The sequence below is a fragment of the Ambystoma mexicanum genome, chromosome 3q (assembly GCF_040938575.1).
Source record: "Ambystoma mexicanum isolate Mex_15411 chromosome 3q, UKY_AmexF1_1, whole genome shotgun sequence".
Lineage (NCBI taxonomy): Eukaryota > Metazoa > Chordata > Amphibia > Caudata > Ambystomatidae > Ambystoma > Ambystoma mexicanum.
The window spans coordinates 880,438,856-880,455,599 of NC_090926.1; the positions used below are offsets into that span (position 1 = coordinate 880,438,856).

Below are 16,744 nucleotides of genomic sequence, written 5' to 3' on the forward strand. Positions count from 1 at the left end.
AAAGCACCAGGTGCTTTATAGATTCTGGCTCCTTATCACATAACCGGCACGTTGTAGATAAGTCCGCATTTCTCGCCCAATGACTAATTCTGTCTTTTGTTTTCATAACATTAAGGCGGAATAGCATGAATGATCTTCTTGCTTTCGTGGATGGAAAACGACTCAGATATGGTTGAAGGATTCCATAGCTTCTTGCTTCCCCCGGAGAATGTTTCATTGCATGGGCTTCATTGCGCTCATCGCATGTATTTATCCAATCAAGGCGCCATATTGATACCTTGGCAGCTGTAGGATTTGTAAGGAGAGTTTCTACATTGATATTATAGTCATTTAGCAGGTCTTTGCATCGTTTTACCCATTGCGCGAGCAGAGCTGAACCTTTGGATGAGGCATTGTATAAGATTTCAAATTGAAATATTCCCACTTCTGGCCTTGATTTCCGATACAAGCTAAGTTGATTCCAACTTATCCTTGCATGTAATGAGATTAGGGCTAGTTCGTATCTTATACATGCCGTTGAAATGCCCGGAGGCAGACTTAAGGTCTTTGTCCAAAACGTATGTTCGAGCGAAGCCCAGTGAGTTGACGAGCATCCAAATGCATTTTCTGCACCATAGGACAGAATCGGAACCACTTTTTGTTCATAGAAGTTCCGTAAAGGCTGTATAGAAAAGTTCCCAAATTTCCTATGTAGCCTCAGGTCTTGGCATGCTAATTGGGCACATTTCCGTTTTGAATCTGCCACCCACGGTTCATCACATACGCTTGAATTTAGAAGCATTCCGAGATATTTAATGCTTTTTGAAATTTTCAATTTTTCATGGTTCAGCATCCACACCTGCCTTGGGCCTTTTTGTAACCGTTTAGATTTTAGATTCTCAAAAATAAGTATTTCCGACTTTTTGGTGTTAATCTTTAAGTTGTTCTGGTCCACATATTTTTGGACGGCGTCTAGTTTACGCTGAAGTCCAATTGGCGTTAGATCTAGAATAACTAAATCATCGGCATATAGTAACCAACTTATCTTTGAAGCGTTGAGTGTCGGAGGAAAAGCTCTGACAGACTGAATAGTAGCCCCAATGTCAGAAATAAAAAGACTAAAAATTGCTGCTGCCAGAGGACACCCCTGCTTCACGCCCTTGTATGTTTTTATTTGTGTTGAAAGCGATCCTGATTGATCCAACCGGACAGAAATTGACGTATCATTGTGTAGTTCTTTTATTGCCGCCAATAATCCCTCAGGACATCCCCACAAGACAAGCTTCTGCCATAATAGCTCACGGTCTATCCTGTCGAAAGCCATGGAAAAGTCGACAAAAGCTAAGAACACTCTCGAATTCGTTCTCAGAGCCTCCATTTTCAACAGATTTAGGATCAATAAGTTCAACGAACATCCAACAGATTTTACAAAGCCTGCCTGTCTTACGTCAACTCTGTTTGCAGACTTTGCCCATGTAATCAATTTTTTTTGGAGCAGCGATGCGAAAATTTTTCCCAATACATCAAGTAAGGCTACTGGGCGATAATTTGCAGGATCTAATCGGTTGCCTTTCTTGAAGATGGGTATTATAATTCCTGTTTTCCACGATGCAGGGATTTGTTTTTGCTCGTTAATTCGTCTGAATAACTCAGCGCATATCGCTGTCCATAAGTCAGGGAACTGTTTAATCATCACGTTTGACAGACCATCTGGTCCAGGCGCCCGAGAGTTTTTTGCTCTCATTATTATCTCGTGAATTTCCTCATCTACAAATTGTAGGTCCCATGGTGTTGTATTAGGCATTGACTTAAGGGATGGCAAATCATTATGATACAAGACTGTAAAGTAATTTACCCATTCTTTTTCAGGCACTGGGCATATCTGCAAAGCAGCTTGCGGGGCTTCAAGGGCATTTAGTATGCGCCAGAAATCTCTACTATTTTTGTTTACGAGAGTCTTCATCATTGATTCTGCGTCATTTTGCATCAATATGGCTCGATGACTTTTCATCCAGTTTTTGTAGGATTGTCTTGCAGATTTATTTTTCGCCACGATTTCATCAACTGGGTCTTGATTATTTCTGCGAATTTCGGCTCTCATTTCACGTTTTCGCTGTTTTATTAGTAAGTCGAAACTATGCTTGTTCTGAAATGACCCATTTTTCATGCCAATATATTTTGTTTTAAATTGCCACAGAATTGGAACATAATCAATGACCTTCTCAGTTGATGTAAATTGTTTATGGATCGCTAGGACCTCTTTGTCAACTAATTTTAACCGCAATCTGTTTGGAGCTACTGAGACCTTTGATCGCCATTTTTCCCTCGGATTATCACTCCAATCTTGAAATGTAAATTCAAGCATTTCATGGTCGCTGTGGGTCATAGGACATATTGTCATCGACTTTATTTTCTTATGCATTTTATTGGACACGAAAATATAGTCAATGGTGGAGCTTTGGCCATCACGCCTCCACGTTGGTTTAGGAGGAATATCGCCTTGTGTACATCCATTTAACATTGTGAGGCCTCTTACTTCCATTTCATCATTCCATGTTTTCGCTAGCTTAGTTTTTAAAGCGGTCTGCGGTTTGAAGAAATCAATGTTTAGGTCCCCACAGACTATTATGCCAGATCCGCAGCCGGATTCTAATACATTGTCAAGTATTTTCGTGACTTGGTCGATAAACTCATAGGATCCAGTGCGCTGATGGTTCCAGTACAGATTAATAATATGTATCACGTCGTTCTTCTTGTCATCCGCCGCAGACTTACTTATCTCAGAGGCCTGGATGTACGGCGTCAGGTTAACAGATCTTACTAACCGGTAACCAGACGAACGATTTATCATCGTCAAAAGGCCGGCTATCGGCCGACCTTTGTCAGGCTTAATGGCGGGATTCAAAGCACATTCAAAGTCTGCCACTATAGGTGAATCACACATCCAGGTCTCTTGAAGACAAATCAAATGTAAATTGGTAGCCCAATTGTTGATCAACAGATGACTAAATCCGCGTGTTTTCCAAGAACTAAACGTGAGATCTTGTTGCGATTCGCTCTTTGAACATTAGCTGGTTGCTTTCCTGTTCAGAGCATTCGCCATCCAGGTCCAATCTTCATTTAAGCTAGACCGCCGTGGAATGTTGGAACGTGCTAAACTTGTGGTCTCGGTTAGTTTCTCGTTATTTATTGTAATTTCGATTTTTCCCATTAACATGGATAAATCATAAGTTCCAGTTCTAAACTCTTGCGACTGGGATCCGTATTGGTTGTTTTTATAATCCATTTCATTCTTTTCAAGTTGTGAGTTTTGTTTTGTCGATGAATATACAGGCTTTCTCATGTCCCTCTCTGAACTGTGGCCGTTATGGTCACACTGAGCGACATCCCCTTTGGGGTCTTTATTTTCATCCTTAAGACTTCTTCTCTCGTAGTCAGTCATTATATAGGCATCGAAGCCTAATGAATGCAGTTCCTCATTTGCTTCAAGTATTACATTTGCAATTAAGGTTGAGTTTAAATGTAAAATCACTCTATCTGTTCGTAATTCATCTGGAAATTCGATTATTTTTATGTCTTTTGAGCCCAGCGACCGTAGTTGTGGAACATGGTGTAAAAGTCTTAAAACATTAGAGCGGTTTAAGATTAGATTTTCATATCCATGTAGACATTCCAACATTAATTTAATCAGGGCCACAGGGTCAGATGTTCTCGTACTAGGCCTCTGCTGTCTCATATTCGAATTTTGCCCGAGTAGTTCTGATAGCTGGGGGTCCACCGTCTGATGTTTCAACGGTTTAGATGAAGGCTTCGGTGCGAAAAACGCTTCCTTTCTTTCTTTCATTGGAGTCATGTTTGCGGAGGTCAGCCTTAGCTCATTGGGGCTCGTTGGTTTTGCGTTGTTCCTCCTCATTTGCCTGTCTCTTTTTTCTTGGAGTGTGACAAACTCAGGGCTCATTGGATCTTCCTTGTCTTGTTTACTCTCGACGATGGGAAGTAGTTTCACGCACCTTCGTTCCTTAGCATCGCTAAGTGACTTGTCTGGTAAATCCTGGGGGTTTGTTTCCACCCTCACTTTCACTAAATCATTGTCTAGGTTGAGCGTCTCTGTGCTGACTACTATTCTTGGGTTGGCTAAAGGTTCCTCCGGGCTACAACCCGAACTCGCTTCATATGTGGCATACTCCTCATAGACCGATAGTTCCATTAAATCGGCCTGTGTTATCTCCTCCTCATCGATTTGTAAGCTCGCATTCTTTTTTGTCGTTGCTTCCTCTACAACATGATACTCCCTCTCTTGATCCTTTGCCTTTATTGCCTCGTGATCAGGATACACCGACTTGCCTTCTTTAATTGCATTGGTTAATTTTAATCGTGAGGCAATTGCTTTATCCACTAAGTGGAACATATTTAAGTTTCGCAAGAACTTTCGTGCACCTTTTTGTTGCCTTCTTTTTGGAGCCGGCTTGTTCTTTTGTTTTTGTATAGATGACGTATTTTTCGTTTTATCCCCTACAAGACCTAGACTCGCTTCTGTCTTCGAATTACCAAAAATCGGGAACAAGCCCGATTGCTTTAATATCACATCCTGATCGCTTTGTGGGTCAACTACCAGATCTATTATATTTTGGGTCGAAACAGAGCAGGAGGCAATTTGAACTTCCCTCAATGCTGGATTCATCGCATTTTGTGAATGTTTAAACGCAGAATTGAATGAGAGGTCGAGGGGATTTATATCACTCTCTACGTTCCTGTTCTTTTTATTAGTGATAGATCTCAAGTCTTCCTCCAGCATTATCTGATCAACTTCTGTCCGGTCCCCATCATTCATTAAGACATTCGTAATAATCTGTGGTATTTCCGTGATCATCTTGCGGTGTAGAGAGGCTTTGTGTGTAGACTCCAAATGCGGGTAGAGGGGGGCATTCAATGCCTGATTTAGAATATTTACTTTGCCGCTAGGGCTTACTGCTTTAGGGGTCAAACCTACATCTTTCTCTTGGTAGGCAGCTTCCAGCATCTCCCCATTATGGACCACGTGAGTTTTGCGAAATAACGACAAAGCTTCCCTTGCTACCTCAGCAAATAGCTTCTTGTCGATCCTGTCATTTTGTTTAGATACATTCATGTCTTGTATACCTGACAGCAACTGCTGGTTCGTCTCGTTTTGTTTAAGGCTTCCCGAGCCCTGCATTGCCTCTAATTGAACCAGTTTTGAGTGCGTCAATGCTAACAGGGTTGACATATCCTTTACATTGTCATTTAATGATTCATAAAGTTTTGTAAATGGTGTAAGCGAAATTGCCATAGCCACAGTTAGAGTCGTTAAAAGATCATTTAGGGGGACATGACTACATGACACTCGTTTCATATTTTCATTTCTCTCGAATGGTTTTGCTAAGTTGATATTATAGCACCTCCTCTCTCTTCTTATTTTAGGAAAAGGGCGTTCCCCAATCGAAGAGTCTGAAGTTTCTTCCTCATCTGATGATGACTTGAGATGCGAGTTAGACCTACTAGACTCACGTGATATTACCCGTTTTCTCTGTTCATCGTGATCCTGTTTGGAGGCCCTGTTCTGAGAGATGGGCACATGGCTCTCCTGCATCTGTCTACACCTCTTTGGCGATACTACCTCTTGAGCCATATTGCTCTTCAGTCTGTCAGCTCCCCCAATACCAGGATTGAGTGCTGTATCATACATACTTAGCTTTGTAGGTGATACAGCAATTATAGATGCGATTCTTGGTGTCAAAAATGGTTGTTTATCACAGTTCCTGGTTTTATTTAAATTTATTAAGTTTTGCAACACGGAGGAAACCACTTCTAATGAGTTTCTTTTCTCACCAGGGGTATTATCATTTAACCCAGTCATGGTATTCTCACTGGGCGCTTTCTGCGCACAACCATCCTTCTGCAGTTCTATCGTTATTTCGTCATTGTGTGGGCCGACTACAATGGCCTTGTTGTAATCAGGAGTGACAGGTGGGTCCAGGCGAGTAAGTAAAACGTTAGTATTTCTTATAGAGTTTGCATTAGGTAAATCGAGCATCATTGTATAATTACTTACTTCATTCATCTGCAACAAGTGTTCCCCGGGCGACTCTGCAGGCATGATAACCGCGGCATGATCGTCTTTTAAGAAAGTGCCTGTTCTAGTACACCCGCCCGCTTCCAGCCGCGTCAGGGTGCCGACCTCAACGCAGCTCGAACTGCGCGAATTGTCCGTCTCGCTGTACCTCCTCCGGACGGCCGTGTCATCACCACGCCTCGGGCCCGCCCTCTCCTCAGACAGCGACGCATCGGGATCTCTCCGCGTCGGCTCCAACGCCATGGCCTCTCCCAAACAGCCACAACCTTCTGCACTCGGTAGGTGGGACTCCGTCGCAGGTATATGTTCGGGTATTTCATCGTCATTTAATATTTTGTCACATTCGACCGAAGTGTTGGTCTTCATCTCCACTGATAGAACAACCTCGGAGCTCTTGCCACTAACAATAGTGCGAGATGCTTCCGAGTTTGAATTAAGGACTACAACGTTGGACTCTCCATTGATCGGGGGCTGCGACTCTAGCTCTTGACAAGTATTGTTAAACACGCCATCTGAGCCTTCTGTTGTTATGACCACGTTACCGGACGCATCTTGTTCAGTAGCCTCTGCTATATCAGTTACGGAGTTACATGACAAATAAAGACTTTGTTGTTTTTTCCTCGATCGTTTGGCATTCAGCTCCTGTGTCTCATCCGAGGATGCAGCCCTTTTTAAGTGGGCTCTTGTTCTCGGAATTGTGAATCTTTCGGTGAGATTTAACGGCTCCATTACTTATAGAGTCCTTGTTCGCCTGTCGCCGCACGCCAAACATCAAACAGTAGATACAACAGCCCTTTGCACTCAGGCGTACTTCAACAATCCCACAGAAGACTCCTTGAAATCCAAATATAGCACAAATAAAGCCTGCACCTCCTTATTAAGATCCAAAGCAAAATGTTATGGCAGATCCAATAAATCGGGTAAATTATTAGCTGCTTATCTAAAAAGGAAAAAGGACCAAAATGTCGTAACGTCAGTAATTAACCAACAAAACATCAGAGTTTCTAATTCACAAAAAATTAATGACGCATTTTTTTGAGTTTTACTCCCAACTTTACTCGGCAGATCAAGCAATTCTTAACGATAATATTCTTAAATATCTCAGCTCTAATAAAAAGATCACCGAACATCCAATAGACCTTTCATTCCTTGATAACCCAATTTCATTGCAAGAAATACATAAAGCTATTTTAGATCTTAAAATTGGTAAAGCCCCTGGACCAGATGGCTTTCCTATAGATTTCTATCATTCCTTTTCATCTCTACGATCTCTTAAACTTCTCGAACTATACAATCATTTTCTTGCCTCAGGCTCTAGCACAGGTTCTTTTAGAGAAGCACTACTTTTTTTATTTATCCAAGCCAGACAAAGACCGCTCTTTGTTTAAAGATTACTGTCCCATATCACTAATTAATTCAGATTCCAAAATCTAAGCCAAAACAATTGCCGGCCATCTCGATGGTATTATGATTAAACTAATTAACGTTAATCAAACAGTCTTCAATACAGGAAGGTTTGCCTCATCCAATATCAGAATTCTTTTCAGCACTCTTATTCATGCGCAAGATTCTATTGATCCTCTTTTCCTCCTTGCTCTAGATGCTGTAAAACCTTTTGATAGAGTCTATTGGCCTTTTCTTTTTCAATCCTTATGGCACGGGTTTAGCCCCACCTTTATCAAATTAGTGTCACTACTATACTCATCTCCCTCAAACAGAATTTTTATTAAAAACACCTTCACTAAAGATTTTCCCATCTCACGAGGCACTAGACAGGGCTGTCCTCTGTCCCCACTCCTTTTTGTTTTAGCGTCAGAACCTTCCCTCCCAGATCTTCCCTCCCAGCCCTTATGTCTACTATAGATCAATTTGCTTGTGTCTCTGGATATAAATTGAACTATGACAAATCTGAAATTTTGCCCCTTACAAATTCATGTACATTAGTGAACACAACTATTTTTAGAATGAAATGATGTACTTCATCTGTTAAATACCTAGGGATCCCTATCGCTAATAACCTTGAGACCACCCTAAACCTAACCCAGAATATGATTATTGATAAAATTAACACATCTATTAATCACTGGTCTCCTGTGTTCCTCTCTTGGTGGTGAAGACTAGACTCTATTAAAATGACTCTTGGGCCCATTATTTTCTATTATCTCTCTATGATACCAGTACCGCTCCCAAATTCTTTCTTTAAAAAAAATAGACAAAATTCTAGTTCAATTCCTGTGGATAGATAAATCGCCAAAATTGCTCTCAATCAGTTGAAATCCAGTAAACCTTCCGGTGTAGTGAATTTTCAAGACTTCTTTAAATACCAGAAATCCTTTTTATTACGACAAATTACCTTATGTTTAACTTCTGAACCCCAATTTATGAACACCCCTTTATGGATTATTTTGAAATCAAAACTAATTACTCCTTTGTCCTTTACTCACTTTCTAATAACATCCTCATGGCCTGGAATCAAAAAACTTCCCCTTCTATATTCCTTCAAACAAGTATGGAATTTCCTAATTAGAACAAGTGATAATATCCAAGATATCTCCAGCGCCTTCTTGTGGTTTAATAAAGCTTTTTCTCATAAACCCAAACATGGCATCCTACATAAATGGTACTCAGCCAAAATGTTCCTAGTCTCACATTTATTTAAGAATAATGCCCCCATACATTTCCAAGACCTCTGTACTCGTTTCAATTTAAATGAATTAGATTTTAAAACGTATTCCAGTTTCACTAAACTTACTGCTAAAGCTATTCCTCATTATACACATAAAAGTCCCTCAAAATATTTGGAACTAATTTTGTACTCTCACTCCACCAAAGCATCCAAATTCTATTCCATTCTCAATCAACCCTCTGATACTACCGTTAAACTCTGTAACATGTGGGAATCTGATTGGAACTTAAAATCACTCAAGAAATGTGTACTAAGATATGGCTACAATACTCAATCGCACTACTTCATATTACATAGAGCCTATCATATGCCACAAAGGGTTGCCACAATGTCTAACTCCAGTCTACGTGTATGCTGGTCCTGCCAAACCTCTCCTGCAGATTTCATTCATTCAATCTTTAACTGTAATTTTATTTTTACATTTTGGACTCATATATGGAAATGCTTACAAAAAATGTTTTCGTTTCAGGAGCCTCTCACATTATGATACAAAGCAGTTAGAGCTGTGAAGTCCTCTTTTTTAGGGGGCTGTGTGGCACAGGACTACTGCGAACATATAGGTAAAGAAAGCAATTGAAAGGTTAGTGGAACCAGTTGCATGTGCACACCAATAGAGACACCACACTCTGATTTGGTTTTTTATCATGTTACCAACACGGCTTTTTCGTTTTGGTTTTTAGATTGCCACTTGTGAAGGGCATCAACCAATGAACTACTTGTGACATCTCATTCCGGGTATTTGCATATAAAGTCCTGAAGACGGGTCCAGCACACGTCTGATAGCATTGGCTACAGAGTGTTTCTCTTCTGTTCAATTAATATCGCTAGGACCTAGAAACACACTCTTTGGTGTCGACAAACAGAGTCAAGGACAAGCTAATTGTAACTTGAGGCTTCACTCAACAACAAGATGTTCACCTCACACTTTTACTAACCTCACAACATCACCAGTATATGATGATTGTGTTAAGTTCGAAGAAACTGTTTTTGGTTGAAAATATTGACTTTCACTATATGTTTTTTATGTGATGTTATGTATAAACAAAATGCATTTTTGTCTTTTTAACATATATCTTATTGAGTGTTTTTGATTCATAAATTAAAAGATGTATATCTCTATTGCATCTGTCGCAATCAATTCACCGACATGATAGGTAGCTCTCTTTTTGCAACTAGGCACACCTAGCACGTGTGTAGGCGGGTAGCGGCCTCTCCCATTATGTAATGTCATGATTGGAGCTGTAGGAAATCCCTATATGTCACATATTACTTTGTCTGATTTATTGAATTTGCTGGTATATATTGCCTTCCATCTCATTGTGTCTAATTGGAAAAATGCTCGAAAATGTACTTATAATTTATGGTGGAACTCTGCTCTTTTCACAGAATTGAAAAAAATGTATGCCTTATCAACAAAACCCTTACCTAAGTTTCATAACAAATGGAATGCCTTTCATGATTACTTAACATAGCATGCTCCTTTTATTGCCTTTATTGCTCTTCCCTCTCCTTATTCTTCCCTTAACTTGTCATGTCTGTCCTCCCCTGTTTGTCCTGAATCGTGCTATGGTTTTACTTAATATTCTTATGACGTTTATTATATCTAATATTGTATGTAGTTAACTACAGAATCATCAATTATAATAACTATGCTCGACCACACTTTTCATGCAACTTGCTGTAATATCTACTTAATTATTCTTAACTTTCAATAAAAATCAATTAACTTTAAAAAAACAATGTATACTTGAACACTTACTGAACAGAGAGGACTACAGATTGGTGGACCTGTGGTCCTGTCATGGAAATGTCATTTGAGTTCTGGATAAGACTCAAGAGAAATTAAAAAAAGACTAAGGCAAACAAAGCGTATTAGACACAATAAAAGGACTACAGTCATCAACAAAAAAAAAGAAAACCCTGGTTTATTATGTGATGCCAATTCCTGTGATGTCTTTTGGGTGGTTCAAATGGCAAGTGCATCATATGTCCACTCGAGGAGGTCGGGGTCGAATGACATGATCACTTCCTGTGATGTCACCAGGGGAGTCAAGGGTTGTGTGATGTCACTTCCTACCCCTGGCGTTTTGATGAAATGACGTCCATGCCTGGGGCATGTAATGAATGCAGCTCAGTGCAGTGTGGGGCCATTATATGTGTACATATATCTAGCAAGAAAAGAAACGTGTTCTTAGCAAGGATAGCCTTGGTTAGCTGCGGCCTGAATGTGTTAATTCTCTTTTAGGCTCTCCGAGCTCTGTTTAAGCTTCGTCAATAAGAGGCATACTGGTCGTGGATGGTCCTCGTCCTCACCAAGCAAGTTGTTTCACTTTGGTGTCAGTGTGCAGATGATTCCGCCCGTGTCCAAACCGCACATGCTGACTATACGTGCATCCTTACGACCCCGCAAAACACGTGCCAACGTTTATTTTTACTAATGCATAAATGCTGTTTTAATATCCATGGCAAGGTACCTTTTTTATTCGTGTGTGTAAATAATGTGTGTTGAAATATTACGTACCGTACATGCTTAGGTATTACAGTGACCGCAACATATCTTTCCCACAGAGCCGTTGTCAAACCCAGTACTCTTCTCGAACACCAACGTCACCGCCATAGGGCAGAACGTGACACTTTCCTGCACATCCAGGGGTGGATTTCGCCCCAGCAGCTATATGTTTTACAAATCGAAATCATACCTGGGAACTGTGCATGTGGGAGAGGAAAACAAAACTGCTGAATATACTGTCAGTATCAAGTACGCTAGCGACGACGGAGAATACAAGTGCGTCACAGAGAACAACTTCACTGCATCTAAGAAATACAGCTACGGCTTGCGTTTCATAATTGTGGGTAGGTATGTTTTAGCTGCTGCTCTAGACATGTACCATTTTACCTCCACAAAACCATTTTACTGTGTTATATTTGTTTGTGTTTGAAATAGATGTGCCACCATTTTAAGCCTCCTCCCCACACCCAATATTTACTGAGAAGTAGGCGTTGTAGTGTCGGCAATAGCAAATCCTTTCCATGCAAGTACACTGCAAGTTCCTCACCATTCAAAGTCCATACACATATTGATAACACTGTTACTAAATCAAAGGCACACAAGAAAGGAAGATCATTACGCTGCCGGATAGACAGGAGGGTACAGGGGAACATTTCCAGCATGACAAAAGCATGTAAACAAATGGCAACTACTGGCAGGCTTTATAATGAGGCGCGGTCCAGGTCAGGGCCTCTGATGAGGTCATGTGAAGGTAGTGCCAGGCTAACAGTACAAAGACAGAATCACTCTGATTTCTCCAGTCAATCAGACATGTCTTAATGCTCATCAGGGCATTTAATCTCAGGGTGCTTCCAACAAACCATTGGAATACTAGCAGCAGTCCTTGTGGTGCAGGTTCCGAAAGCATCTAGTAATGGCGAATATCGCAAGGATAAACCGGATTGGCACGCCTATCATTTCCGGTCCTATTGGGGATAACCCAGACAGTTAAACACCATTCCCTTGGTCAGTGCTTTTACAGAGAGGTCATTCTAAATTAACTCATGTCCTCATGAATCTTCTGAGTTCTTTTTGAAAACCTTAGTATGGAACCCCGAAACGGATCGCAAAAAGGTCTTGGCCAATTGCTCTCATTTCTTCTTGGAGTGGGTACGTACCCTAAAAAAAGCGTTTAGAAATGTTCTCATTCCAAGAACAAAACCAATGTAATAAGACTGTCCATCGTCAAGGTTGTCCCATTGCTAGCTTAAGGATTTAATTAAGGCCACCTGTCTGATGAGAGTGTGCAATCATCGAAAGGGTATTTTAGCAAATGAATAAAACATTACTGAGCAATAACCTTTCGATACCGTGGCAGGCAGCAAGCTATGGCTGCCTCCAGAAAGATACCAAGCCTTGGACGGTTGCTGCAAGCAAGGCTGGACCTGAGGATGCCAGCTGAAGGATTCCAGCGCAGGCTCTAACGTAAAGGCTGGACCTGAGGAGGCCAGCTGAAGAGTTCCAGCCCAGGGTCTAACGTGAAGGCTGGACCTGAGGATGCCAGCTGAAGAATTCCAGCGCATGGTCTAACCTGAAGGCTGGACCTGATGATGCCAGCTGAAGAGTTCCAGCGCAGGGTCTAACGTGAAGGCTGGACCTGAGGATGCCAGCAGAAGAATTCCAGCGCAGGGTCTAACGTGAAGGCTGGACCTGATGATGCCAGCTGAAGGATTCCAGCGCAGGGTCTAAGGTGAAGGCGGGACCGGAGGATGCCAGCTGAAGGATTCCAGCGCACGGTCTAACATGAAGGCTGGACCTGATGATGCCACATGAAGGATTCCAGAGCAGAGTCTAACATGAAGGCTAGACCTGAGGATGCCAGCGAAAGGATTCCAACGCAGGGTCTAATGTGAAGGCTGGACCTGAGGATGCCAGCTGAAGGATTCCAGCGCAGGATTTAATGAGAAGGCTGTACCTGACGATGTCAGCTAAAGGATTCCAGCGCAGGGTCTAACGTGAAGGCTGTACCTGAGGATGCCAGCTGAAGGATTCCAGCGCATGGTCTAACGTGAAGGCTGGACCTGAGGATGCCAGCTGAAGGATTCCAGCGCAGGGTCTAACGTGAAGGCTGGGCCCGAGGATGCCAGCTGAAGGATTCCCCCAGTGCAGGGTTTAACATGAAAGCTGGACCTGAGGATGCCAGCTGAAGGATTCCAGCGCAGGGTCTAACGTGAAGGCTGGACGTGAGGATGCCAGCTGAAGGATTCCAGCACAAGGTCTAATGTGAAAGCTGGACCCAAGGATGCCAGCTGAAGGATTCCCCCATCACAAGATCTAACATGAAGGCTGGACCTGAGGATGCCAGCTGAAGGATTCCACCAGCACAGGGTCTAACATGAAGCCTAGCCCTAAGGAGGCCAGCTGAAGGATTCCAGTGCAGGATCTAACGTGAAGGCTGTACCTGAGGATGCCAGCTGAAGGATTCCAGAGCAGGGTCTAGCATGAAGGCTGGACCTGAGGATGCCAGCTGAAGGATTCCAGCGCAGGGTCTAACGTGAAGGCTGGACCTGAGGATGCCATCTAAAGGATTCCAGCACAGGGTCTAACGTGAAGGCTGGACCTGAGGATTTCAGCTAAAGGATTCCAGCACAGGGTCTAACGTGAAGGTTGGACCTGAGGATGCCAGATGAAGGGTTCCAGCACAGGGTCTAACGTGAAGACTGGACCGGAGGATGCCAGATAAAGGGTTCCAGCGCAGGGTCTAACGTGAAGGCTGGACCTGAGGATGCCAGCTGAAGGATTCCAGCGCAGGGTTGAACATGAAGGCTGGGCCTTAGGATGCCAGCTGAAGGATTCCACCAGCACAGGGTCTAACATAAAGGCTGGACCTGAGGGTGCCAGCTGAAGAATTCCAGCACAGGGTCTAACGTGAAGGCTGGACCTGAGGATGCCAGCTGAAGGATTCCAGCGCAGGATATATAACGTGAAGGCTGGACCTGAGGATGTCAGCTAAAGGGAGGGTACCAGCCCCTGGTCTCACGTGAAGGCTGGACCTGAGGATGCCAGCTGAAGGATTCCAGCGCAGGGTCTAACGTGATGGCTGGACTTGAGGATGCCAGCTGAAGGATTCCAGCGCAGGGTCAAATGTGAAGGCTGGACCTGAGGATGCTAGCTGAAAGATTCCCCCACCTCAGGGTCTAATGTGAAGGCTGGACCCGAGGATGCCAGCTGAAGGATTCCCCCACCTCTGGGTCTAACGTGAAGGCTGGACCTGAGGATGACAGCTGAAGGATTCCAGCGCAGGGTCTAATGTGAAGGCTGGACCTGAGGATGCCAGCTAAAGGATTCCAGCGCAGGGTCTAACGTGAAGGCTGGACCTGAGGATGCCAGCTGAAGGATTCTAGCACAGGGTCTAATGTGGAGGCTGGACCTGGGGATGCCAGCTGAAGGATTCCAGAGCAGGGTCTAGCATGAAGGCTGGACCTGAGGATGCCAGCTGAAGGATTTCAGAGAAGGGTCTAACGTGAAGGCTGGACCTGAGGATGCCAGCTAAAGGATTCCAGAGAAGGGTCTAACGTAAAGGCTGGACCTGAGGATGCCAGCTAAAGGATTCCAGCGCAGGGTTAAACATGAAGGCTGGGCCTTAGGATGCCAGCTGAAGGATTCCCCCAGTGCAGGGTCTAACATGAAGGCTGGACCTGAGGATGCCAGCTGAAGGATTCCAGCACAGGGTCTAACGTGAAGGCTGGTCCTGAGGATGCCAGCTGAAGGATTCGAGTGCAGGATCTATAACGAGAAGGCTGGACCTGAGGATGTCAGCTAAAGGATACCAGGACAGGGTCTAACATGAAGGCTGGACCTGAGGATGCCAGCTGAGGGATTCCAGCGCAGGGTCTAACGTGAAGGCTGGACCTGAGGATGCCAGCTGAAGGATTCCAGCACAGGGTCTAATGTGGAGGCTGGACCTGGGGATGCCAGCTGAAGGATTCCCCCAGCTCAGGGTCTAATGTGAAGGATGGACCTGAGGATGCCAGCTGAAGGATTACCGCAGCGCAGGGTCTAAGGTGAAGGCTGGACCTGAGGATGCCTGCTGAAGGATTACCGCAGCACAGGGTCCAATGTGAAGGCTGGGCCTTAGGATGCCATCTGAAGGATTCCACCAGCGCAGGGTCTAATGTGAAGGCTGGACCTAAGGATGCCAGCTGAAATATTCCAGCGCAGGGTCTAATGTGAAGGCTGGACCTGAGGATGTCAGCTAAAGGATTCCCCCACCTCAGGGTCTAAAGTGAAGGCTGGAGCCGAGGATGCCAGCTAAAAGATTACCACAGCGCAGGGTCTAACGTGAAGGCTGGACCTGAGGATGCCAGCTGAAGAATTCCACCAGCGCAGGGTCTAACGTGATGGCTGGACCTGAGGATGCCATCTGAAGGATTCCAGCGCAGGGTCTAATGTGACGGCTGGACCTGAGGATGCCAGCTGAAGGATTCCAGCGCAGGGTCTAATGTGAAAGCTCGACCTGAGCATGTCAGCTGAAGGATTCCAGCGCAGGGTCTAACGTGCAGGCTGAACCTTAGGATGCCAGCTGAAGGATTCCAGCGCAGGGTCTAACGTGAAGGCTGGACCTGAGGATGCCAGCTGAAGGATTCCAGCACAGGGTCTAATGTGGCGGCTGGACCTGGGGATGCCAGCTGAAGGATTCCCCCAGCTCAGGGTCTAATGTGAAGGATGGACCTGAGGATGCCAGCTGAAGGATTACCACACTGCAGGGTCTAAGGTGAAGGCTGGACCTGCGTATGCCTGCTGAAGGATTACCGCAGCACAGGGTCCAATCTGAAGGCTGGACCTGAGGATGCCAGCTGAAGGATTCCAGCACAGGGTCCAGTGTGAAGGCTGGGCCTTAGGATGCCAGCTGAAGAACTCCACCAGCCCAGGGTCTAACATGAAGGCTGGACCTGAGGATCCCAGCGGATGGATTCCAGCGCAGGGTCTAACGTGAAGGCTGGACCTGAGGATGCCAGCTGAAGGATTCCAGTGCAGGGTCTAATGTGAAGGCTGGACCTGAGCATGTCAGATGAAGGATTCCAGCACAGGGTCTAACGTGAAGAATGAACCTGAGGATGCCAGGTGAAGGATTTCAGCGCAGGGTCTAACATGAAGGCTGGACCTGAGGATGCTAGCTGAAGGATTCCCCCTGCTCAGGGTCTAATGTGAAGGCTGGACCCGAGGATGCCAGCTGAAGGATTACCACAGCGCAGGGTTCAATGTGAAGGCTGGGCCTTATGATGCCAGCTGAAGAATTCCACCAGCGCAGGGTCTAACGTGATGGCTGGACCTGAGGATGCCATCTGAAGGATTCCAGCGCAGGGTCTAATGTGAAGGCTGGACCTGAGAATGCCAGCTGAAGGATTCCAGCACAGGGTCTAATGTGAAGGCTGGACCTGAGTATGTCAGCTGAAGGATTCCAGCGCAGGGCCTAACGTGCAGGCTGGACCTGGGGATG

General features: G+C 44.3%; 1 protein-coding gene across 2 annotated transcripts in view; it reads left to right on the forward strand.

Moving 5' to 3' along the window:
- The window catches only part of MILR1 (mast cell immunoglobulin like receptor 1), a 270,232-nt gene that overhangs the window by 169,897 nt on the left and 83,591 nt on the right, over positions 1 to 16,744 (forward strand). For both annotated transcript variants that reach the window (XM_069655003.1, XM_069655002.1), the window contains one exon: positions 11,325 to 11,609. In XM_069655003.1, coding sequence (XP_069511104.1) covers positions 11,325 to 11,609 — 285 coding nt within the window. The remainder of the gene's footprint in view (positions 1 to 11,324; positions 11,610 to 16,744) is intronic.